Below are 25,233 nucleotides of genomic sequence, written 5' to 3' on the forward strand. Positions count from 1 at the left end.
GATAGGATTCATTATTCGGGGGAGACTATGCTCCCTGCAGCAATTGCTGGGAATTTAAGGGTTTCTAAATTCTTTAAATAGTGGCGCTTAAAAACTACTGGGGATTTCCAACCCGTATATCTCTTCAGGTCCTCAAAATTCATATTTTGAAAATAATTAATAGAGATAGCCACCACCCAGATATCGTGGACATGTGGGACCGAATCCAGGTTGGCTTGTTTAATAAAGTAAAGTATTTGTTGTCTAATACTTTTAAGAGAAATAGTGCCACCTTTTTCTCTAATGAAAAGAGGACCTGACGATGTTGCAGAAGTTCTGGCTAAGAAGGATTAAGGTTAGTGACAGGGTACAGTGATGTGTCCTGTGTCAAGGGATGATTTTCCACGGAACCCATCTATTTTGTGGGTCCTCATTCTTAGCCAGGAAGCTTCGGTCTGGGGATAGTAGTACTTCCCCTGACGGGAGGAATTCTATGTGGTCTGGATTTCGTGAGAGAGCCGAGAGTTCAGATATTCTAGCGCCTGAGGCCATAGCCATTAGGAATAAAGTTTTTCTTAGTGGGGTTATATACGAGCATGATTCATTATTAGTATCTGAAGCCAATTTGAGTACATCATTCAAGAACCAAGTGACCATATGTGGGCGGTCAGTTGGTCCTAGGCGGGCACATGCTCTTGGAATGGAGAAGTATGCACCTGACAAGTTAATACTAAAGCCGACCTGAAAAATTTTCTTTAAAGCTGACTTGATTGTTGTAATAGTACTGGTGGCTAGGCCTCTCTCAAATAGAGTTCTAAAGAACGAAATTGCCAGGTTCGTGGTCATTTTGTGGGCCTCTGATTCCTTCAGGAATTTGGCCAGTTTTTTGACCGCTGAATCATATTGCCTGGGAGTTGAATCTCTTTTATCTGATTCTATAAATACAATGTTACATGGATCGATACTCGCCTCCTTTTGGGCTGCAAACTTTATGAAGTCCATAAAGTTAGGGCATTCAGAATTCTTGAGGAAGCTGACACAGTTTGAGTTTGTACTATCTGTGTCAGTTTCGGGCGAGGGATCCGTTTGGGTCGGAGTTTCAATTCTAGAAGAAGCGGAAACCAGTTGCTTTTTGGCCAATTGGGTGCCACTAATGCTAATTGTCCTGTGAAGGATTGTAGCTTGTGCAAGACCTTCATCAGAAGATTCACCGGAGGGAATAGATAAATCTTCTACCAGTTGTTCCAATCTATGGTCATCGCACCTGTGGCATAGGCTAGAGGGTCCAGGTTGGGTGCCACATAGCATGGCAGCTTGTGGTTGGATTCTGTGGCGAATAAGTCTACTTGAACGTCCGGGATTTGGTTGTAAATTCAGTGGAATGAGTTCTTGTCCAGGGACCACTCTGATTGTAGTGGAGTAGTCCTGGAGAGTGCGTCCGCGATCACATTCTTGACACCTGCCAGGTGGGTTGCTGACAGGTGCCAATGACTTTTCGCCGTTACAGAAAATATTGCAATTAGCACGTGATTCAGTTTGCTTGACCTGGAACCTCCTCTGTTTATGCAGTGTACCACCACTAGGCTGTCCAAGACTATCCTCACATGGCTATTCCTGGCCGGAGTTAGTCGCTTTAAGGTTAGGAAAACTGCCATAGCTTCTAGCACATTGATGTGGAACTGGCGGAACGTATCCGACCATATCCCCTGAACCTTCTTGTACTGTGAGTATCCCCCCCAGCCACTCAGTGACGCGTCTGTATGAATTGTCAAAGACGGCATAGGGAATTGCAGTGGTACTGCCTTGGTCAAGTTCCTGTGCTTCGTCCGTGGGTGAAGCCTCTTTGCTAGGATGGGTGGAATTATTGAAACTTTGTCTCTGAGATTGACGTTGGCTCTCTTCCTCCAGACTCGATTGATATCCTTCAATCTGGCTCTTAGTAGGACATCTGTTATTGATGCAAACTGTAGCAAACCAAGGATTCTCTCTTGGGTACGACGAGAGGCCCTCTTGTTCCTGGGGAACTGTTTTGTAGCCGCAGCTACCTGCTTGGCCTTCCTGAGTGGAAGGGATAGCTTGTGTTTTATTAGGTCCCATTGGATTCCCAACCATTGAAAGTGGGAAGCCGGTTCCAGCCGTGATTTTTCCTTGTTTATCTGGAATCCCAGAAACTCCAAGAGGTCTATTACTTTGGCTGTCAACCTGCGGCATTCCTCGACGCTGGCTGCCCAAACGAGCCAGTCGTCCAGGTAGGCTACCAACATAATCCCTTTGGTTCTTAGTTCTTGGATTATCGTCTCTCCTAACTTGGTGAAAATCCTGGGCGCCACATTGAGCCCGAATGGCATGACTCTGAATGAGTAAGCCTTATTTCCTAGCCTGAAACCTATGTACGGAGAGAAGTTCCTTGCTATCGGAACATGATAGTAAGCGTCTGTAAGACCTATAGAGGTGGTGACAGCCCCACGGGGAAGTAAGGTCTGCACCTGCGAGACTGTCAGCATACGGAACTTGTCGCAAAGAATGTATGAATTGAGCCCTGACAAGTCCAGAGTCACTCTTCTTTTGCCCGAGTCCCTCTTTGGCACAGTAAACAGACGTCCTTGAAATTTTAAACTCCTTACTTTCTTTATGGTCTTCTTTTGTAGGAGATCCTTGGTATATTCTACCAGGTCCGCTGTTGGGATCTGGAAGAAGTTTATTGGTGGTGGGGGCCCTTTCTTCCATTTCTATCCCATGCCCTTGGAGATTATACTGTGGGCCCATGGACTGAAGATCCAATGATCTCGAAAGAGATATAATCTCCCTCCTACCTGCGGGCTCTCACTGATTGGTTGCAGGTTTGTACCCTCTGCCTCCTCGGAAACCTCTACCCCTTGAGCCGCTTCATAGCCGGGAGCCACCTCTGGCCCTGCTACAACCTGCATGTCTTTTGTAGCTACGAAATTATTCCCTAGCTTCATAGGCGGGGTTAAAGGCTGGGGAGGTTATGATGGCTGTGGAGGTTGAGGGTTGCTGGGCCGGCAAGTTTGTAGCAGAACAAACTGCTGCTGTGGCTGAGCTTTCGATGTTGAAGGCTTCCCAACTTGTGATACTGGGACTGCCTGAACAACTGTCTGTGGTCGAGAGGGTTTATAGGGATTGTATCTCCTCGGCCTCTTCTTTGCTCTAGCTTGATGTCCGGGTGCTTCAAACTTCCGTTTGAAGGGAAGTCCCCAGATTGACGCCTTTATCAATCTGTTAGGCTCATGTCTGATGGAAGCCTCCACCAGGACGTATTTCCTGCCAGTTCGCCTTGCCATTCCAAAATCGTACAGGTCTGACTGGAAAGTCTGTAATAGACTTTTTGTCAGGACCTGGAATACTTGTTCATCCCGGTACGTCGTGGCTACCAACTCCGCCGAGGTGACGGAATTGATAGACCTTGCTAGTCTCGACCTTGCCTCGAACTCTGCTTTGATCAGGTTCTCCGGAAGTTTAGGCAGCTTCTCGGGGAATAAGGTGGAGGCACAATCCGTTTCCAGTTTACCTGCTGTAAACGTGGCTGGGGCTTCGTTCCAAAACTCCCTACTTGCAGGGAAGAGAAGGGAGGTAGCCTCTGTCTCTTTTAAAGCCGGGAGAGGTTTATCCTCCGCTATGGCTTGCAGAGTTAGCTCCGCCACCTTGACAAACCCGGGGAAAGGGAACTGGAGACCTTTTGGGAAGAGCTCAAAGTCCTCCAGTGGCCGGGTCCCGCACCCTTCGATGGTTAGCTTCCCATCTACGTATGAGGCATGCATAGCAAGCCGCCACGGATTGTTTTTATGGAAGGGGGGGAAGCTTGGAGGCATCCGGCAACGCCATCGCCAGCGCCGGAGATCCGGAGTGGAGAAATCCGGTCATCATATCCTCCAACGGGTTGATTCTCTCGGCCACCATGTCAGAGACTGACTGGCCGGAGACTTCAGATCCGGAGACGCGTCACAACGACTCGAACCTCTCGTCTACAGCTTCCCTAACCCTCGCAATAGAAGGTTAGCGAGCAGTTCATGGTCTACGCCGGACTCCGTTGCCTTGGATTTGGCGGACTTTGATCTCGATCCCTTAGAGGGGAGAGAATCCTTGGCAGCAGGTGACTTGTCATAGGATGTCGACGGCCGTGGGGCCGGAGATGACTCAGTCGCCGCTGACAGAGTCGGCTTTGATCCCTTGGGCAGGGATTTCGGTCTCACTGATTTTTCCTTGGGACGGACCGCCGTCTCCGCCCGGATGGCGTTGATGATGGGAGCCGCCAGATGCGGTTGGACCGATGCCGAGGGGGACCCCTTGAACAAAAGGGCTCCCAGGCTGGCATCCAGGATGTAGGGGTGACCTGATGGCATGTTCCTCCCGTAGCCGGAGACCCAGCGCCTCAGGTCCGTCTTAGCGTTCTGGCGGGTTTCCTCGGCCGTTTGTCGGGGAGGAAAAGGGAATTAACCTTCCCGACATAGGAAGCCAGTTTGTAACCCATTTTCTATGCGGTTTATCACCATTATTCATCATGAAAAGGGTAGGTAAGATACTTACCCGCTCATCTATGAGAAGGGTCACCGCCTCATAGCAGACGGTGCATGCCTCCGGGTGCCAGACCATGTATGGGGGTTGTCCCTCCTTGCCTTCGAAGGGCACCGAGCAGTTGGCATGTGATCGCCACACCTCGTGCCCGGAGGTCTCGCCGAGGGAGGCGGAGCACCCCGTCGACTGGCAGCGTACCTTCTGTAATATTAATATTAATGAGTATCAGTCTCAAGGAGGGGCCGGAGCTACTCCAGCGAGGGCCGGAGCTGCTCCAGTGAGGGCATGCAACTTAAACTAGATAATGTTCAAGTCTTACTCATTAACACATTCAATTCACTGAATAAATTTAATTAATATCTTTAGATATAGCTGCCTGCTCCCGATCCCGCTCCTGGGTTCAATGTAAGTCTAATACTTGAGATCTGATATTCGCCGGACCTGGGAGGAGGACGGAACTCAACTCTGTATAGCTGGCCGGACCAGAAGGCTACGTCTTAACGTAGGAGCCTACATGATCTCCTAAGATTGAAAACTGAGCTATGGCAGGTTTAATGCAACCCTCCGGTGGCGGATGTGAGGGGGAGTCATTCTCTGTCGGTACCACAAGGGTCCGGAGCTGTTCACTGTACAGTCCCTCAAAGCTTAGCTCACTTGAAGTCTCGTTTCTCCTTGTCCTAGCCACTGCCTGTGGAACGGACCAAGGTGGCAGATCAGGGAAAGATAATTCCATATCTGAAGTTGCCTACCTCTACTGAGGGGGGGGGGGGGGATGGGAGCAAGACTCCTACCCCAATTCCACGGCTAGAGGGGGGCCGGAGAAAGAGACAACAGAGCGGCGGAGCTACATATGTATGACCCGAAGCTATGTCCGTCATCCGGCGGAGCCGGGGGACTATAAGCTCGAAACTCTAGTACTACCCATCTCCACCCCTACACTCATCCCCTCCTTCCACTTATATGCAACTCAAGCGGCCGTTCCTCACTAAGAGTACTAGTACCGCGAGTTATAAAGGTTCGGCTGAGAACCTAGTACATAGTGGGTAGGGGATGGGGGGTTGGTGTGGGAGGGTGGTCGGTTGTGATCATCTGGTCACCTACCCGATCAGAGGTGGCCACCTATTAGCGGTTGTGTGGGCTATGACTGTAGGGGTGGTAGTGTGACTGGGCCTATGGCCCGTCGTGGTTGGTACAGCAACCAGTTGGTGTGGCCATCGATCGAGAGGCATAGCCTACTACTAAAGGTTAAACTGAAGGAGGCTAGGCTAAGACGAATGTTCACTAGACCTTTTACGACAATAGACCTTTTAATGACAATAATGAATATATATACATTCTTGATAATGAGGCACTATGGAAGAGTTGCAAGGCGTTTTATATATATTTTGGGAAATTAACCGATATGGATCTCTGACTAACCGACATCGCTAGCAACTCGGAACGTTAGGCTAAATCTTCTTTAGGATATCGTTACGTGGACAGTAACCCTCAACTAAACCTACTAAACTCGAATTTATTCGATTCAGACTGGCCAGGAGGATAGATCCCATAATATGAAAAGAGAGAGGTGGCTCTCTTATCATTGATATCCCCCTTGAAGAGCCTTAACTATCAGGGGAAGAGGCATAAGGGTAACAGTTAAGGACAGTTAGCCTACCTTATTAGTTTACTTGGGCTAAACTGATGGGTGGCAACTCTTCCACCTCTTCAGTGAATTAACAGAGATATTTACATATATTTAATTTGAAAAGAATACATAATTCATGCTAATTTACGTTGGGAAGAGAGAAAGAGTTTCTAACTCTCTCTCTCTCTCCCACTATATAATAGACTGCTTAGAGCCTATTGATACATGATATTCTAATATTATGTCGAGATGAGCTCGAACGCGCTCTTGAGCTGGGGGGGGGGGGGGGGGGGGGAGGTTGAGCAAATTACTTTGAACACCCCTGTCTAGCCCCCAGACTTACCCCAGGGTATATCATGAGCGCGATCGGCACTTCTACGACCTAATAACCTTAATGATAACAGGTGAACACATGAATTAGGTACATTTAATGCAAAAGTATCTTTGATTCATTTCTATTTCGACTAAAACTGCTTACCTAATTCCCACGCGTTCTTGCTCATGATCATAAAATGGCGGGTTACATCAACTTCCCCGTAATGCTTTCTACGGGGCCGAAGGCTAATTTGGGAAGTCCCGCAACCTTATAAGTTACGAAAACGTAAATTGGGGTACTCAACTTCGATGCAGGAGCAATCTCCGCAGAAGCCATCTCGAATTAATCACTTAATTAGCAAAATCACTGAGAGCAAGAAAAAAGCGTGGCGCTCAGTTCACCGTCTAAAACAGGATTTGAGATGGCGCTCGGGTCGGGTAGTAGTAGCAGTAGCGAGGGGGTAGGAGTAGCCGCTGTGACGGCTCTCCCCATGAGAGGGATTTGGAGAGGAAACCTCTAATTGGCAGGAGACCTGTGAATAGTGGCTTCCACTCGCCTTGTACTTTATACCCGACGCCCTTAGGGTGCTTGCGCGAGGGTAGTAACCTCAGCATGCCATGCTAGCTTGTTTCTCTGGTACATTTAGAACCTATTTATACTAGAAAAGTGAGCAGCAGGATCCTTTTCACCGCCGAACACAGGTCGCACCCAGAAAGTACATTTTATTGTTAAAAAACCAGGAATTTGTGGTTATTTCTAATAGAAAAATACCACGAATAGGCAAATTCTCCATGAATAATGAGGGTATATGTTTCAGAGAGAAATCTGTGAATATGTAAGTCCACGAATACGGAGGGGGTTCACTGTATGTAGCCATCAAAAGTCTAGACCAAAAAGAAGTACCTCCATACGTAATGATAAAGGGGAAGATCCTTTGGAAGATGTGTGTACTTCCAAAGTAATGGGTCGGTAGTGGAAGAACCCAGAGAAAGTCATTCTCTAAGCACAAGTTGCACAAAAGAAATTACACCAGTAAATACATATTTTCAATATGTGCCAGACGACTGAGGAATAAGTACATGGTCTACTGCACCAATGGAATCAAACAAATATAAATACCAGTATGAGCTGTATCACCCAGACCTAACTTGGCGATGCCAATTGCCTGATCCAAGGATAGCGGAGTGCTTCAAATATTACTTATGTAGTATAACCCAAGAAAGGCAAGGTCCTCCTGTGATGCTGTTGAATAAGATTGAGTAATTACTTTTAGCTAATATGAAATGGAATGCTGGGATATAAGCTGATTCTGATGATGCACTAAAAATACAGATGAGAAGGATGAACAGACTCTGTAAATTGAGGATATGATTGAAGAGTCTTTGCATGACACAAAAGATTATCCTCTTGGGCTATGGAAGGCAGAGCAGGAACAGTACAGGGACCAAAAAGAGGACAATCTCTGCTCGCAGATTGAGTCTTGGTTATGAACTCAAGAGAAAAAGAGGGAGACAAGGAGTGGAAAACCTCCTGAAAAAGCATGGAGCTCACAGACACTGCAGAGGCCATGGTTTTTTTAAAAGCAGTCTTCAGTGTCATATTGAAAAGAGGTGCATCCAACAGATGCTCATAAGGTGATCTAGTATGGCTGCTCGGAACTAATGTAAAGTCTCTTCTTGGAGGTTTTGCAGAAACCTGAGGGACAGATTTATCAAAGTGGCAGAAGGGGTCGGACATCACTGTACTTTTACGTTTCCGAAGCTGAGGTCATGCAGAATAAGGACTGAAGTTATGGCAGAGCTATAATCTTTAATAGTTGAGAGAACGCTTCTTGTCGCTGTAGATTATCTAGGGTTTCTTCCCTCATGAAAGATTTTATTTCTAAAGCAACCTCATTTCCACATGTTTCACATTCAACCTCAGTCAGTACATCTTCACTATGGTGGTCATCAAGCATACCCTTAGAGAGAAGTGTCTTATGTAGGTTGCTGTGGCTACTGTTACCACTCCTTGTAAGTCCTCTACAACTCGGTGTGACCTTTGGGGCCCTTTTCCCCTCAAAGTTACCATTCCTGTTTCATCAGACTTGTTTTTATCCATTTGTGAAGCACAAATGGATAAAAACAAGTCTGATGAAATAGGAATGGTAACTTTGAGGGGAAAAGGGCCCCAAAGGTCACACCGAGTTGTAGAGGACTTACAAGGTGTGGTAACAGTAGCCACAGCAACCTACATAAGACACTTCTCTCTAAGGGTATGCTTGATGACCACCATATGTGAAGATGTACTGACTAAGGTTGAATGTGAAACATGTGGAAATGAGGTTGCTTTAGAAATAAAATCTTTCATGAGGGAAGAAACCCTAGATAATCTACAGCGAGTTACAGACGGTCAAGGCCATCCTATGTCCAAAGCATGGCATCTGCTGTCCAAGCTGCTAAGTCCAGCTGTGGAGAACAGTACAGAGGAAGCTTGGTTCAATGATGTAGTAAACAAATCCACTGAGGGAGGTCCCTACATCTGCCACAGGGGCTTACAAATATCCAAGTAAGGGGATCATTCTCTGACTGAAGAACTTGGTATAACCTACTATTGAGAGCATCTGCCACCACTGAGTTATGAACTGAAGCCCAATGATTTTGGGTCTCTCTAATCAAGCAGGAATTTCCTCCTTGGTCCATAAATAGGCCAAGGAAGTGGTGTTGTCAGCGATGAATCCCATGAAACAACCCAACCCATCTCAATGCTTGGAGGGTTGCAATAACTGCCTGAAGCTTGAGGAAACTGATGCATACATGACTCTTCTCTTTGAACCAGAACGCGTGGATCTGAGAATCCAGTAAGTGAGTTCCACTTACCTGAAGTCAAGGTTTTATAAACATGTGGAAATATAGGTACTGATGAACCAGAGAACTCCCTTCGGCAGGTTCTGTTGGTTGCTTCAGCAAGGTGGGTATCTTGATGGTCATACGAGCATCAAAACTCTTTTGCACATTTCAGTAAGCTTTCAAATATATGCAAACATTTAATTTATGTGAATTAAATCACTATTTGACTGACATTTTTTGTCATTCAACAGTCATGTGTCCAATAAAATTAACATTGAATCCCATACGGCCCAAAACACCATCAGTGAGATCACTTGGTTGTTATAATCATCAATATTCATGAAGATGGGATTGTGAAAGAAGTCATCATGCTAAAAGTGCTTAAACCTGTCACTGGTAGAGCAATCTGCAATGTCATGGCAGCATTATTTCATAATATCAGACTGTCACCTCAGATTCTGTGAAAAAGACATTCAAGAATCTATGGACTGTATCTTATAATCAAAAGAGGTAACATAAAGCTGCGTATTATGGCACAGTAGAGTACATACTACTGTCCATACCTAAGAAAATGGAAGCTTTCCTTTAAAATTTTACTGCCCTCATAACTACACGAGAGAATGAATTTATGGATCTATGTCTTGGTTTTGTATATAATTAGGCAATAAAGTAACTCCTCAACTTAGCAGCTCTCAGCTCATACTTCTTTAATTATCAGCTGCATCATGATTATGATGCATTTTTAGCTACATCTACAAAACTGAATATTCAGTGGGAAGTGTGGGATAGTTTAGGATAGGACTACGTGGAACTGCTGTGAGATTTCTTAAAAATCCCAAAGTGTTTACCATATCAGAGGGTTGTTGTTGCTTATCAGGTCTGACCCCAAGGTACCTGATAAAGTGGGTACTATTCTACATGATAATCTAAGAAATCCATTTCTGTAAAGAAACTATGTCAAGATGATAATCTATATCTGTTCTGTAAAGACTAAAATTTACATAAGATTTCTCGTAAAGATGAAAGACAAGAGTTCAGAATGGGCTTGCACTGGGCTCAATCCTGTTAACTAAGACCTGCTTAAGGAGAGACTGAACAGAATGCTAATTTTGGAACATTTTATCTGTAATAATGTAAATAGAAAAAAGCTGACAAGCATAGGTGGGATACCTACTCTTTGCAATGTTAACAATAGCACTTGCCCAACTTTGCTTGTAGCTTTTACATCTCAATATCCACATCATTCTTCCTACCTCACCTGAAAGCTTCTGTCCTAGCATTTACTGAATAGTCACCAACCAAAAACATTTTGGCAATTTAATTTTTGTAAAACTTTTTGCAATTATGTCAGTGCACTAATGTATAAATGTAACAGGATACCCATGTTTCAAAACATAGAACAATAAGATTTTATTTCAGCTTTCAGAAAACAAATCAAGCCAATTACTATCATCAGTTTTTAACATTTTTCACTCATGTTTACAATAACTTTGATAGCTGATCAACTGCTATGACACTGCAATGCTATAATCTCTTCTGTCTTGTAAAGGACTGACTTACTGTGCAACTCCTAATGAGTACCAAATGCTATCTCAGTTAAGGTTGGTTTTGAGACATTGTTTCATATATCTTAAAAAAAAATTTTTTTTTAATTACCAGGGATCCATATAAATGTGAAGACATTCAACTGTATTCCGTACTGACTTCTTATCTAACAAGTTAATCTTCATCCTAAACTTTTGTGTTCATGAAAAGTTAGTCATGCCTTTAGGTAATTAGTTCATCAAAAATAAACCGTAACTTGTGAAAACATTCAATTATCTAGTCGGGGTTTATACAAATACTTGTGAAAACCAATTCCTTGTGAAGACTTTTAACTACTGTATGCTACGCTACCAAGTTCTTATCTGCTGGGTTCATCTTCATCCTAAATAATCTTTAGATTTTGCTAAAATCTAGTCACAGCTACTCTCAAGTCATTAAATTATTAAACCTGTCAAAACATTCTATCAGCTTGTCTGCATTTCACCTAATCTGTCGTTGTAACAATGTATATGCCAGATAATCATCATAATAAAGTTAGTCAACACTGCTACTGACCTCATGACCTTTCTGAATAATGATGGGCCAGAGAAAATTCAGGACAGCGCACTGCATTAGAGGAGTGTAGCTGACAGTTGCCAGTTGCCACCTCATTCATACTTGTAGCAGCTTACCCATCCTAGGAGTCACATTTGGAATAGTACCAGCGTAAACAAAGTTACAAGCTATGTATGTACTCATATTGACAAATTTTATTTCAATAAAGAATTTCGGTAAAACTATTACAAAATATTGCAGAAAAAGTAATGAGGTACCTCGCTCCACCATTCAGTGAACCCATCAATAGTAGCCTTGAAATTGACCTTTACAGTGATCTTGAAGATACTGTCAATGAACATGAGAAAGGACTTGGTGTACTTGGCTACATAACAAACTTCATAGACAAGGTAATTATCATCACCACCATTAAGAATGAAAAATGACTGAAGAATACCTATACATACATATAAGAATTGCACATTTAAAAAACAAAAGATTTTAATCCATATCTAAGCATATGAGGTCTCGGCAAATTTATGGACATTCTTTATGCAGTAAACGTATTCCCATTAAGGAGAACAACTTTTAGTCAACAAGTTATTTGGTAACCATTATCTTAATTCAAAAAACAATTTGCACATTATCATTGACATACATTCCCCCCCCCCCCCCCCCCCCTTCATTAAACTGAAGTATGGAAGAAATTTTAAAGAATTATACTACAAGGATAAGTCAGCATGTTTATGGATAGAATAATTGATTCAGGATCTTTTTGGTAAATTCATGACCAGTTCACCATGATATTATTTAGGGAAGAATAAAAAACTTAATTCATTTTTGTTATTTTTCAGATAATGCATATTGGTTTAAAGGTTATGAACATAAACACAAGGTCATCTAAAATCCAAGGCAAAATATTTGAAGCATTTCAAGTTTTATCAAACCGTCTTGATCATCTTGAAGAAAAGGTAAATTATACTGTTTTTTATTTACTACATCGACTTTAAATTACCTAAGTTGATATACAAGTAATAGTACAGCATTAATGCATTCAATGTCACCAAATCATTATGCTTTCCCATTCTTTTCTCTCACACTTTTTATTTATCCATTTGTCTATAAGCTTTCATACTAATGTATAATACGTACTCATAAAATATAAAAAGGGACCAGTCTGTTCAGTAATTCACAATATGTCATAATTTTTGTGAAGGCATACTTATGTGCTGTAATTGTTTTTAATAACAAATATCAGTACATTTGCAGAAAAGGTAGTTTGGGAAACTAATTCCCGACACGAATGTCCTTTAAACCATAAAGATATTTGCTGTCACTTCTAATTCTAGATGTACTTGTTTCTTTTGCCTGAAATAAGGTAATTATAATTGAGCTCTCTTTCACAAGAGTATTTCAATTGAACCCCTCATTGCCACTTCTTCCACTCAAAGAACTTGTATGTGCAACATGCATTCAAGAGCATCAACAGTCATTTTTACACTACCAAGTATCAGACACATTTGCATTCCTTCTATTAAAAAGTACTTATAGTAGCACGAGTCTTCAAATGGAGAAACAAATCCAGTTATGTAAATGTACATACTATATTTAAATTTAAAACTTTAGGGATAGCTTTCGGGAATCTGTTCGATTCCCCTTTCCAATCTATTCTTGAAGTTTTAGATTTAAATATATGTACATTTACATAACTGTGGATTTGTTTCTCCATTCCTTCTATTGTTAAATTGTTGACCAATCTTTGGGATCTATTACTGATGGTATGGTAAGAAATTTAGAGGAGGTTGTAATGTCAAGGCTCATGCACTACGTGTTTGCCTTAGAGTTTGCAATTTGTTAGGTTTTTGTTGTAGTATCTCTATTGTTCTTTTCTATTATTTATATCTTCTAATTTACATTTTCATCTTCATATATGGGCATTCTATTCTACAGAAGCTTGTTTTCTGGTTTGTTCCACATACGAGTGTTTGCGTACTTTCTAAAACATAACAAATAATACAGATGCAGTAGTCCCTGACTTACAACTGGGTTAGGTTTTCAGCTATCAGATGCAAGTTGCAATGGTCACATAAATAGGTGCTGCATATGATTTTTGTATACTGCAATTCTTTTCTAATTGCATAATTTTTTTATATGATGTTGGGTGAGACTTATAACAACTAATCAACATTCTGTCCAGTCTGAGATCAAAATGAGAATTTTCATGATAAAATTAATTACTATTTGGATACTTAACTACCTTTAAAGTTAGCTTATATCTCCGTGCTGTTAGGTGCTATTGAATTAAAAGAAAAATAAAATAAGACTCATTGTTGACCTTGTTAGACTGTCTACAATCACCGGTTTTCCCCACCAGGAGGCATTAGAATGTTTGTGTTCTTGTCAGAATTCTTCCTGATCACCCACCAAGATGTGGGGTAGGTTCCCACTTTAGCAGTATATGCAAGTATCCAAATATGTACTAATTTAATTTTGTTAAGAAAATTCTCATTAGTATATATTTTGAATTAATCTTGTCTACTGTTAAAGTTAGCCAACTACCCCATTGAAAAAGAATGGTGGGTTAGTTCTGCCAGAAAAAAAACACCCAATCAGCCCAGCAAACTATAGTTTTAACATTCTTACCTGTTGTGTGATCCTTCCTGGTTGGTACTACTGCCAGAGGGTGGATCCACAGCAGGGTGGTAAGGCCCTCGTAGCATGACTTGTCAGAGGATCCTTACAGGGAAAAAAGGACAATTTCATAGAGTATTAATGACTACTGCGCCACAGTCGAAGCCCACAATGACAGTCCACACTAAAGATAACAATTACCTTATGATATGAAGGTATGCTCCTATACACCAATGTGTACCTTCATGTTCCTCAATTAAGACACCGGGGTTTCCTAACGACTAACAACACGAGAGAAGAAAAGAAGACAGGTAAACAGAGCACTATTCATACACTGTTCAGTACAAGCTAAACTTAAAAAACAAACACAATAATGTTTGGTTTACAAATTTCCTCTAACAGAACATCAAATTAGAAAATGGACCTTTTAGTTGTGCAGTGAAAGATTTGCATACAAGCACACAAAACTTTGATAATATAGGGTATTTAATCATAACATAATAACTGTATTCTACAGTGCTAATGTACAGTATCTGGTAGTTTTGAATCATATGTCATATCTGTCATGTTTTATATGTTATTACTATGTTAATTTTTTCCAATTTTTGCTTATATATCCAAGAAATTTACTTTATCTTAGGTCTGATGCAAGTGCAATAAGCCAATGAAAATGACCAACTAATTTATTAGTTGATATTAACTTGGTATCAGACAAAAGTAATCAACACATAATATTTCCCAAAAGTAAATTTACTATACTTAATAAAGAAAAAGAAGCCTATACAAATAAATACATAATGAAAACAGTGATTGGCACAGTCACTCTTTAGAATCATTAAATCACATAAGGAATTTATATATAATCACAACATTTGTATATTTCAAACAGATTGGCGATGTGAAAGTCTCATTAAAAAGATTAGCTAATGAGTTAAGGGATGTGATACATTGGGAGCTTGCCCTTAACACCCTAGAAGAATATGCAAGAGCCATCAACACCATGTATGAACGTTTCATGTTATATCAAGGGATGGAAGAGAAGGTTTGTATTCCCATTCACCATCAACTAAGTTTTTTAATATAGTCCTATCTTTTATGCAATTAAACATGTAATAAAAAAAATCTGTAAACTAATTCCTACTTTGGATATATGTACATACTCCATATACTATGACCTATAATCCCATTAAAAAATCACCACTGAATTCCAGTACAGTATGTAGGTAAAATTAATATTAATGCTCAACTACTGATTAAGACGAATTTTTTGCAGGTTGAAAATCAAACAATACTGGAATTTATCAAGCAAGTAGTTTCTCATGACAGATATTCAGTTTCATCACTTATGGGTGACCTTTACAGCATGGCAGTGTCCTCTTCATCTATGTCATCTAATAGGGTAATTAAGAAACCTCTGAAACTCCCCAGCTAAATAAAAAAAATATATATTTTACTACTGGAAATCATAGAGTAGGACTTTAAAAGACAAATACGTATTATAATCTCAGATGAAGACATTAAATTAAAAACAAGATCTGGACAACTCGGTATAAAAACCCAGCGTAATAAATAACTTCAACTGCATTTAAGCACCCAAATACATATACTATATACAAGTATTTAATAAAAAATAAGCTTCACATTGCTCATTGCTGCAATGAATTTCTGCTAGTAGCATTAGCTGTAGAATCTTGCTTTCCAAAGAAACCAAGGGTTATCAAGTCCAGATTTTTTCAAATGATTTTTTTTGCTGAATTTGAGAATAAAATGGCTTCAGTGTCCTTCATCATCTTTTTCACCAAACTCACATATCCTTATGTCTTATTGCTTTAACTTTGCTACATTTACGATATTTAAACATTCTCTGCTCTGTTACACAAACATCTTAAATCAGATCTTCCTCTTCTGGATGGATTTTGTATGATGAAATTTATGTACCACTTTCTCATAACATTTCTAAGCCTCACTTAACCAAACTTCTGCCCCATGGGATTATTCTTTACAACTGATACTTCCAACAACGAATTGATGGAAGAAAAGGAGGGAGAGAAAGGCACAACACTAGCATGGGGTGTGACTGCGGAAGGAGACAAAGCACCGGGAAGAGGAGAAGAAAATCCCTCCCACGAAGGAAGAGTAGAAACTCTACGATGCTCCCTCTAACTATAAAATAACTTTCACTGCTCTCTAGGCCATGCACAGCATTCCGTGCAGGGATTCGTTATGTTACAAACGTTAGAACGACACATACTATAAGTTCTGTGAAGGATCTGTCGCTGAAGAAGCCAAAAAAACGAGAACACAGAAAACCTTGATTACCCAGGTGCACACATTGTCAAGGCAGAGAAGGGGCAGAAGAAGCCATAATAAAAGCACACACACAGAAACACAAGCGAAAACGGGCAATGAACCTGGTAAAAAGCCGAGAGGTCAACCACAACTCTCGCCCAGGCAGTTAAAAAAAAAAAAAAGACTGAACGCTGTAAGCGTGGGTGCGTGGTCTTTGACCACTTTTCACCCAATACATGCACGTGTTGCCAGATCTCACAAGATTCCTTGCTTTTCATCTGCGATTTAACTGGATCCAGCTAGGCACTAGAAATTATCCTATTGTTAAGACCTTAAGTTTGTAGCTATGAAAAATACAAATAGTCTTAAAAAATCTGTCATATTATAAAAATTTTTGAAGGTTCACTTCGTCTGCAAGTGAAAAGCAGCATGCCCATGTTCCTGCGAGTGTTAGTGTTTCATCCCCTTTGTGATCTGTAGTGGCTGCTTCGTCCTCTGCATCAAGTTGCAATACAACCTCCCACGTTCGTGCACATGTTGCAAATTCTTACACTTCAACACCAGGGTCTATTTGTTGCTGTAAGGATCTCAAGGCGCCTGCCAAGAGATCAAAAGTTGTGAGCGCGGAAATAGTGCAGCAGGAGTGTCTGCCTGCCCCTCCCCTTGGTGCTTCCCAGGGTTCGACTCCAAGGGATTCTCGTCCTAATTAGAGTGTTTGAGACACTTCACCTCTGCACGTAAGTGCGTCCACCCCACACGTGCATGTGCAAGGACACGTAAACGAGTCATCTATTAGGAGTGTGCGTAGTAATGTTCCTAGTGTTGTGGTTGGTTCGTCGCAGGAGTGTGTGCTTGGATCCAGCCCAGACAGGTTGATTGGCGTTTCAGACTGTTTGGCTGCTGGCTCTTCTGTTGGTTTACATGAAGAAGGCGTACTAGATAAGCCTGCATATTCTTCTCATCGTCGGTCTCCGTTGCCGGAGCAGGAGGAGGGAGACACGTAAGAGTTTCTGTCTTCCTTTACAGAAGTTGTCGATCTCATTTGTGGGTTCAACAATTTGGAAAGTAGGACTCAGGCTTGGTCATCTTTTGCTCCTTCCTGCTTGGAAGCCTTGCTGGGAGCTACGCAAGATCCCAAGTCATCATTTCAACTTTCCTAATCAGGGCATGTCCAATTGGTCTTGCATAAGGTGAATGCTTCAGTTTCAGATCTGGATGTGTCGCTTCGCTCAAGGGGCTCTACCAAGTTGCTTCCCCTGCCTCTCACAAGGCATAAGAAGTACTATGCTACAAACTCTGCCTACTTGATGTCACGTCATCTTAACCCGGACGTCATTCATCTGAAGCCGGGGTTGACTTTGGAGCAGGTGAGGTCGGTGGCTCTGTCCTTGTCTCCGCAAGATGCCTCAGCTTTGGAGTCTATGGCAGCCTCCATGTTGCAGAAGGTTTCTTGGTTGGACTTCTGGTTGGTGGTCATTGCCAAGATAGCATCTGATAGGTTCCCAGAGGGGTTGGCTAGTGCTTCTTCTCTTCCCAGTTTGTTGCAGTCTAGGGGCAAGGCGTTTTCGTATCTTGCACACCTCAGCGTTAGTTTATGAGCTAATCTTCTCCTGATTAGAAGAGATGCGGCTTTGTTCAGGATATAAAGATTGGTTGACCCTGAGTCCTTGCTGGCATTGAGGAATGGGATCTTTTGGAATCTCAATTTCTGTTTCCTCGGACTGAGCTGGAGGACGCGATAGACCGACGCCGGGCTGACACGAAGGACAGATTAGTGCACCAGGCTGTGTCAAAGTCAGAGTCTATTCCTCGGAGACATCCGGCTCCTCCTCCTCCCCTTGCCCAGCAGCAGTCACAAAGATAATCGCCTGGTAGGCCGTCAAGGAGTTCAGTTTCAGCAGGGCCTCCCCATTTGTCCCACCTAGGTCAAAGGACCAACGTTCCTTTCGCTCCCTTTCTTTTAAGTTGAGAAGGGGCCCCACAGGCAGAGGTAAAGGGGGTCATTGGTAGGTTTGGCACCTCTCCCTCTCCTGTGCTACGGGTGGGGGGTTGCCTGGTGGGCCAGTGGGCCAAGTGGCAGAGTTTTGGGGCAGAGAAGTGAGTAGTAAATGTCCTTCAGGTGGGGTATCTACTACCATTCGAATTCTCTCCCTGGCTCTTGGACACACCCTCTGCTAAAGGATGCGATAGAGGAAGAGGTGTGTCCATCTCCGGGGTTTTACAGTCACATCTTGGTGCCCAAGGCGTCAGGAGATTGGAGGCCTGTAATCGACTTATCCACCTTGAATCATTTCATCAGGGAAACGAGGTTCAAGATGAAGACCCTGTGTTCAGTGTTGGCAGCTGTGAGGGAAAGTGACTTCATGCTGTCGATAGATTTGAAGGACGCATATTTCCAGATCCCTATTCATTCATCGTCCAGGAAGTGCCTTCGCTTCTCTCTCGGAGACAAGGTCTTCGAGTTCAAAGTCCTTTGCTTTAGGCTGACCACAGCCCCTCAGCTGTTCACAGGGGTCTTTTCTCTCATCTCAAATTGGGGCCATGCTCAGGGGACCCGTTTGCTGAGGTACCTTGACAATTGGTTGGTCTTAGCAGGTTCCTGGGGGAAGCTGCTGCAGGACAGATATCGTCTGCTTTGGTTTTGTCTGGAACTGGGTATCATGGTCAACAAAGAGAAGTCAAACCTTGTACCCAGTCAAAGGATCCTCTGCCTGGGCATGGGCATCAATCCAGCAGTTTCAAGGGTTTTCCTGTCAGATCAGAGGTTGGAGAAGTTGCAACCACATCAGTCAGCTCATCAGTGGCAAGTTCTTCTGGGAATTTTGTGTTCTCTGGAGAAGCTGGTCCCTCATGGGCGACTTCATCTTCGGTCTCTGCAATGGAGACCGAGGGAATTCTGGTCTTCAGTGGGGGACTCGCCCCTAATAAGGGTTCCTCTATCTCTAGAAGTGAGAGAAGACCTTTGCTGGTGGTTGGACGACCGAAATCTCTTGAAGAGTGTTCCTCTGCATTCTCTCTCCCCTGACTTCCTTCTGTTTTCAGATGCCTCCCTCACAGGTTGGGGGGCTCATTTAGGCAGCCTCATTGCCTCGGGCGTTTGGAGTTTGGAGGACAAGCAGCAGCATATCAATGTATTGGAATTGAAGGCAGCCTTTCTGGGTCTGAAGAAATTTTGGGAGAAATTAGAGGGTCATTCTGTCGTTCTCATGTCGGACAACACCACGGTGGTCGCTTATATGAACAGGCAGGGGGGCCTGGTTTCAGGTCAACTTCACGCCTTGACCATCGAGGTTCACCAGTGGGCGGTCAGCAATTCAATAGAGCTCTCCCAGGTAAACGGAATGTGGTTGCAGACAAGCTCAAGTCATGGGAATCAGATCCTAGGCACAGAATGGTTCCTTCATCAGGTAATAACAGACAAGCTCTTCCAGGTTTGGGGGGAGACCCATGCTGGACCTTTTTGCGGCCCAGTTCAACAGGAAACTGGAGATATTCTGTTCGGCGGTTTCGGATCCTCTGGCATTACCAGAGGACCCGTTCGTTCCAACATCCCTGGGACAACCTGGAGCTGTATGCCTTCCCTCTGTTTTGTTTGATCCGTCAAGTCCTGAACAGGTTGATGAGGTTGCAGAGTCTCAGGATGACTTTGGTAACCCCTCTGTGGCCTCAGGCAGAATGGTTTCCGCATCGCTGTCACTGTTGTCGGAGGTTCTGAGAGAAATTCCCCCTTGGCGGCATCTCCTGTGTCCGCCAAATGTAGAAAGGATCCACCAGTCAGTAGAATCCCTGTCTCTTCATGGTTGGAGGCTATCAAGTGTCTCCTCCGAGCAAGAGGCTTTTCTCAGAGGACAGTGGGGCATATGTCCAGCAGTCTCAGAAGATCGACCTCTGCAGTTTACGAAGGCAAATGGGCGATTTATTGTAATTGGTGTTGCAAATGGGGTTTAATTCCGCTCACAACTTCTATTCGCCACAGACTTTTTGACCTTCCTCAGGGATGAGAAAGGTTTGTCTGTTTCTGCCATTAGAGGCTACAGGGCAGCACTGAGTTTAGTGTTACGTCTTAGAGGTATCAACATCTCCTCATCCTGGGAACTTTCCTTGCTAGTTAAAGGGTTTGAGCAATCGAGTTCTCCTAGAGAGCTCAAGTCTCCCAATGTGGGATGTTTCCTTGGTCCTGAGAAGTTTCACTAAAGCTCCATATGAGCCTTTGCGTCGTTCAACAGACAGGGAATTGACACTTAAAACGGTTTTCCTTCTAGCCCTGGCATCTTCGAGGAGTGGGGGAGCTGCACGGTCTCTGAGCTATGATGTGAAGCACAACAGGGGTTGGGGTTAGTGTCCTTCGAATTTGTCCCAGAATTCGTGGCTAAGACCCAGAATCCCTTGGTGCACGATGATAGGTTCACCTCTTTTCCATTCCATCACTGAATGACTTTGTGGGCGGTGATTCTCAAGAGCTTTTGTTGTCCTGTCAGGGCTCTGCGTTGCTACCTTAAAAGGACAAGGCACCTTAGACCAGGCTGTCATAGGCTTTTTGTTAGCACAGGGTGTACGAAGAAAGAGGTGTTGAAGAATACAATCTCTTTCTGGATAAGGGAAGCCATCAGACAGGCATACTTGACTCTTGATTCCGCCACCACGTCTGTGCAGACAAGAGCACATGACATAGGGGTATCAGGGGTATTTGGCTGTACATAACAGTGCTGAGCGCTGGTACCTGGTTATGCCAGTCCACGTTCACCTCCTCCTATCTTAAGGATTTTTCCCACAGATCTATGGACACGTTTTCCCTGGGTCCTGTGGTGGCTGCCCAACAGATTGTGTAACTCATCATTGATCTTAACAGGGCACATTTGTATCTTACCCAAGATGATTGTGTGGATGAGAGAATGAGTGAGTTGGCTGGTCTTTTTCTTTCTCTTGTACCTTTCCTTCTTCCTTCGGGTGGGTTAAGGAATAGACACGTCATTCGCTGGACTGGCCTGATACAAGTGAGTAAGGTAGTCATACTGATAGTTTGGTCGCTTGGTATGCAAATAACCAACCCTCTATTCAGTAGCATGTACTCCGCTCCTTGGCAAGGGGGAATAGGGAGTGGTAACAACCCTGGTGTGTTGGTTTATTACAGGCAGTCCCTGGGTTACGATGGGTTCGGCTTATGATGTTCCAAGGTTAAGGCGCTTTTCAATTATATTCATCAGAAATTATTTCCAGGGTTACAACACGTTCCAGGGTCACGATGCCAACAACACTCATCTGGCAGAAGAAATATGACACCAAAAATGCAAAATAATCAATATTTGAAGGTTTTTTTATGAAAATGCAATAAGAATGCTGTTTACATAGTTTTGAATGCACCCAAAGCATTAAAGATAAGGTTTTCTTAGGATTTTTTACGATGTTCCGGCTTACGACGGGTCTCAAGAACGGAACCCCTATCGTAACCCGGGGACTGCCTGTATTGGACAGTCAAAGTTTCTCTTTAGTTCCCTATACACTTATGTGTCCTGTATATCATTGTACGCCGCTCAGTGACTGAGTAGTTGGATATCAATGTATCTAGCTTCTCACAAGCATCAGTTCCTCTCCGGTAGATATTTCTTCTGGAGTTGTTTGTTTGTTTGTATGGTGTTTTTACGTTGCATGGAACCACAGGTTATTCAGCAACGGGACCAATGACTTTATGTGACTTCCAAACCACATCGAGAGTGAATTTCTATCACCAGAAATACACCTCTCTCACTCCTCAACAGAATGGCCGACAATCGAACTTGTAACCACCGAGGTGGGACGCCAAAACCATACCAACCACGCCACGGAGGCGCTTTTTCTTCTGGAGTTGGACTGGTGGGTAGGCCCCCAGCTAGTCTAGGATGTCTGTACCTCCCTCCAAGTATAAGTCTAACCTATTGTTAAGACCAAAGGTTTGTTCTTGTATGAATAATTGAAAATTTTTTTAAGACAATTTGTATTTTTCATAGCTACAAACCTGATGCCTTAACGTTGTACTGCCCACCTCTAGCCTCCCCTGTGTCTTACTAAAGACATTCTGGGTTGGGCTCTAGAACATTCAGACCATAAATATGGGTTTATTATAAGGATGTATTAGGTTTGTAATGAAACGAAGTAATTTTGAAAATAAGAAATCAAATAGCAGTTTTGCAATTCCAAATAAAGTTAGTAAGTAAAAGGTGATCTGAAATATCCTTTTCAAAGTGGAAAGTAATACCAACAAAGCACCATATCACTTCACTATTCTTTTTAAAAATGTGACAGTTTAATCTGAATAACATTCGACTTTAAAAATGACAAACTATACATAAAATCTAGTCCCAAAAATATGGCAAAGTGTTTGAGACTGCTTCAGTACTTGAGAACTTACTAAAGAATTTAATTTTTAGCTGTGCACCTCATTATATTCAGTTTTAACATTTTTTATATTTCTTCCTGGAACTGTGACTAATTCAACTTTGTTTTTAAGGATTTTTTACAAAAGACTTCAAATAAAAAAAATCACAATTTTGAGAAAGTTAAAATCATGACCAATACGCAAGAAAGAATCAAAAGAAGAAAACGAGATGATATTCTTCAAACCAGCTTTAGATCAAGTGTGTTCACAATACTGCTGGATGTAATGAAAGTAAGTCATGTTATGTACTTATATCAGAGAGAGAGAGAGAGAGAGAGAGAGAGAGAGAGAGAGAGAGAGAGAGAAATTTATTTTACTTTTTTTCACTATACAGCAGCAAATTTTATATTAATTTAGCTAGTTTCAAATTTTATATCAATTTAGCTAGTTTCAAATTTTATATTAATTTTCAATGAGAGAGAGAGAGAGAGAGAGAGAGAGAGAGAGAGAGAGAGAGAGAGAGAGAGAGAGAGAGAGAGAGAGAGAGAGAGAGAGAGAGAGAGAGAGAGAGAGAGAAATTTATATTACTGTTTCACTATACTGCAGCAAATTTTTTATTAATTTAGCTAGGACTAGAAATATGAAGGGCAACTAGTCATATTTACTAAAGGAGCCCCTGTAACCTAAATTATGAATACAATAATTTGATCACCATGTGCTAGAATATTAGTTTCTAAAATGGCTGATGAAATTGAAATGAAATGTGTATAATGCTTAAAGCTCTTTTGTTAGTCAAATATTCCTTATTAACTACTACTTCCACTTTCAGTCCAGGTTAATGAGTTTTCAGCATCCAAATCATTTAAGGATTTTCTAAATATGTAATACAGATACTATATCAAATTTATCCATTACGTATATCTGAAATTATATAAGTATTATTAGAAACTGAGTATGTATCTCAATTTGCATTGTTTAAATTTTCAGCAAACAAACCCTTGCAAGCTTGAGCAATCACCACAACTACTTATGAATGGACTGTATATTCTACTAGCAATTACTCAAGCAAGGGGTTTTGTGATGTTGGAGTTTTCCTGGATGATTCTTAGATTAAATGATAAGGGTAGGCTGAGTATTGTAACTGCTTTATTAGTATTATCCCATTACCAAACAAAACAACCACTTATTTATTTAAAAAAAAAAAAATTAGATTATAGGTACCTCATTTCTGGGCTCAGCTCGTGTCGCTTGCGCGAAATATCCTTTAATCTATTATTTCTAGGGTAAATGTACTAACACATACCAGAGAATAAATAAAATAAAGAAAAAGGTCAGTGTAACTGACTCGCTCACCCTCTAGGAGGGTGTCGGTATGAACACTAGGCGAGTGAGACCACTACCACGAGCCAAATGCCAATAGAAATCTCCCACTACAAAACCCTCCAAGAGGGGAGCCGTCCCACAGAGTGAGCAGCTCGTACTACTACTACTCCATCCCATGCTGCCGACTGCTGCGCCTCTGGTGGCCATCCTTTTCAGTTAGCGCACACGAGTCACACGTGTTATTTTTCTCTCTGTGTTTTTTGTGCCCTTTCTTCGGATTTTCCATAATGGAGCGTGCAGCTATCGCAGCAGCTAAGTTAAGTACTCAGTATTTACGGTTAGTTGGTTTTTTCCGTCCCTGAGACAGTATTTGCCGTTTTTTAGGTATAAATACGTTCTCGGGGTCGGAAGCATGGCAGCATGGTTCTGCCGCGTGATGGGTTCGTTCTTGGTCTCCCATACCTAGAACATCCCTTATTTATGTACGCTCTATTTGATTATCCGCTTTATTTAGATTAAGGTCTACTCAGGTTGTCATGCATGCTGTATTTCACCTTATGTAGGCTTTTTCTATCCAGACCCTAGTCCAGGTTCTTAGTATCGGCCTCTGACTAGCTTTGAGTGGTAGACTTGCCTTCGGGTTAGTCGTACACTCCTGGATTTTTTCTCCTGCTATATTACTTTCTTTCTTTCATTTTATTTTATTTATTATATGTATTTTGTCATCGTTAGGTTAGTTAGGCGTCTGGCTTAGCCTAGGTCCTGGCTCATAGAGCCTATACTACCGCTGATCAGTTCGGTTGCTTCCCTATAGCATCTCTCTGATCAGTTGGTTTTAGCCCTGTGGGCCTATATGCTACCGCTTTTCAGTTCAAGTTGCTTCCCGATAGCTTCTCTCTGATCAGTTGGTTGGCCTAGGTTTGGTTATCGTATCTCAGTTTACCGCCTCGTGGTCACTTCGTGATCACGGGACAGCCAGACGCCTGCCCAGTCACCCTTCCCCCCCCTCCCGCTCTTCCATAGAGTCGGCGGGGGTGGGTCGGTCTGCCCATGCTCGCTCCGCATACCCGAGCCCACCTCCCTCTCTCCCCTCAGGCGGAGGGGCTAGGGAGTCGGGACAGACCCAGACTGGTCTCGACCTCTCCGGCTTCTCGGTCCGGCCGGGTGGTACGTTGTGGGGGGCCCTGGCCTTCCCCCCCTCTGTTACTACCTTGTCGCTCCGGGCTAGCTCGAGCATGTATGTCCTCTCGCCCTTTCCCTCCTTACTAGAGCTCCT

General features: G+C 42.7%; 1 protein-coding gene across 4 annotated transcripts in view; it reads left to right on the forward strand.

The window, feature by feature from the left end:
* LOC135222808 (uncharacterized) overlaps nucleotides 1-25,233 on the forward strand; it is a 271,962-nt gene that overhangs the window by 197,232 nt on the left and 49,497 nt on the right. For all 4 annotated transcript variants that reach the window (XM_064261110.1, XM_064261111.1, XM_064261112.1 and 1 more), the window contains 6 exons: nucleotides 11,624-11,772; nucleotides 12,217-12,333; nucleotides 14,883-15,035; nucleotides 15,267-15,392; nucleotides 22,767-22,925; nucleotides 23,622-23,757. In XM_064261110.1, the coding sequence (XP_064117180.1) occupies nucleotides 11,624-11,772; nucleotides 12,217-12,333; nucleotides 14,883-15,035; nucleotides 15,267-15,392; nucleotides 22,767-22,925; nucleotides 23,622-23,757 (840 nt within the window). The remainder of the gene's footprint in view (nucleotides 1-11,623; nucleotides 11,773-12,216; nucleotides 12,334-14,882; nucleotides 15,036-15,266; nucleotides 15,393-22,766; nucleotides 22,926-23,621; nucleotides 23,758-25,233) is intronic.

Source organism: Macrobrachium nipponense, chromosome 8, assembly GCF_015104395.2.
Source record: "Macrobrachium nipponense isolate FS-2020 chromosome 8, ASM1510439v2, whole genome shotgun sequence".
Classification (NCBI taxonomy): domain Eukaryota; kingdom Metazoa; phylum Arthropoda; class Malacostraca; order Decapoda; family Palaemonidae; genus Macrobrachium; species Macrobrachium nipponense.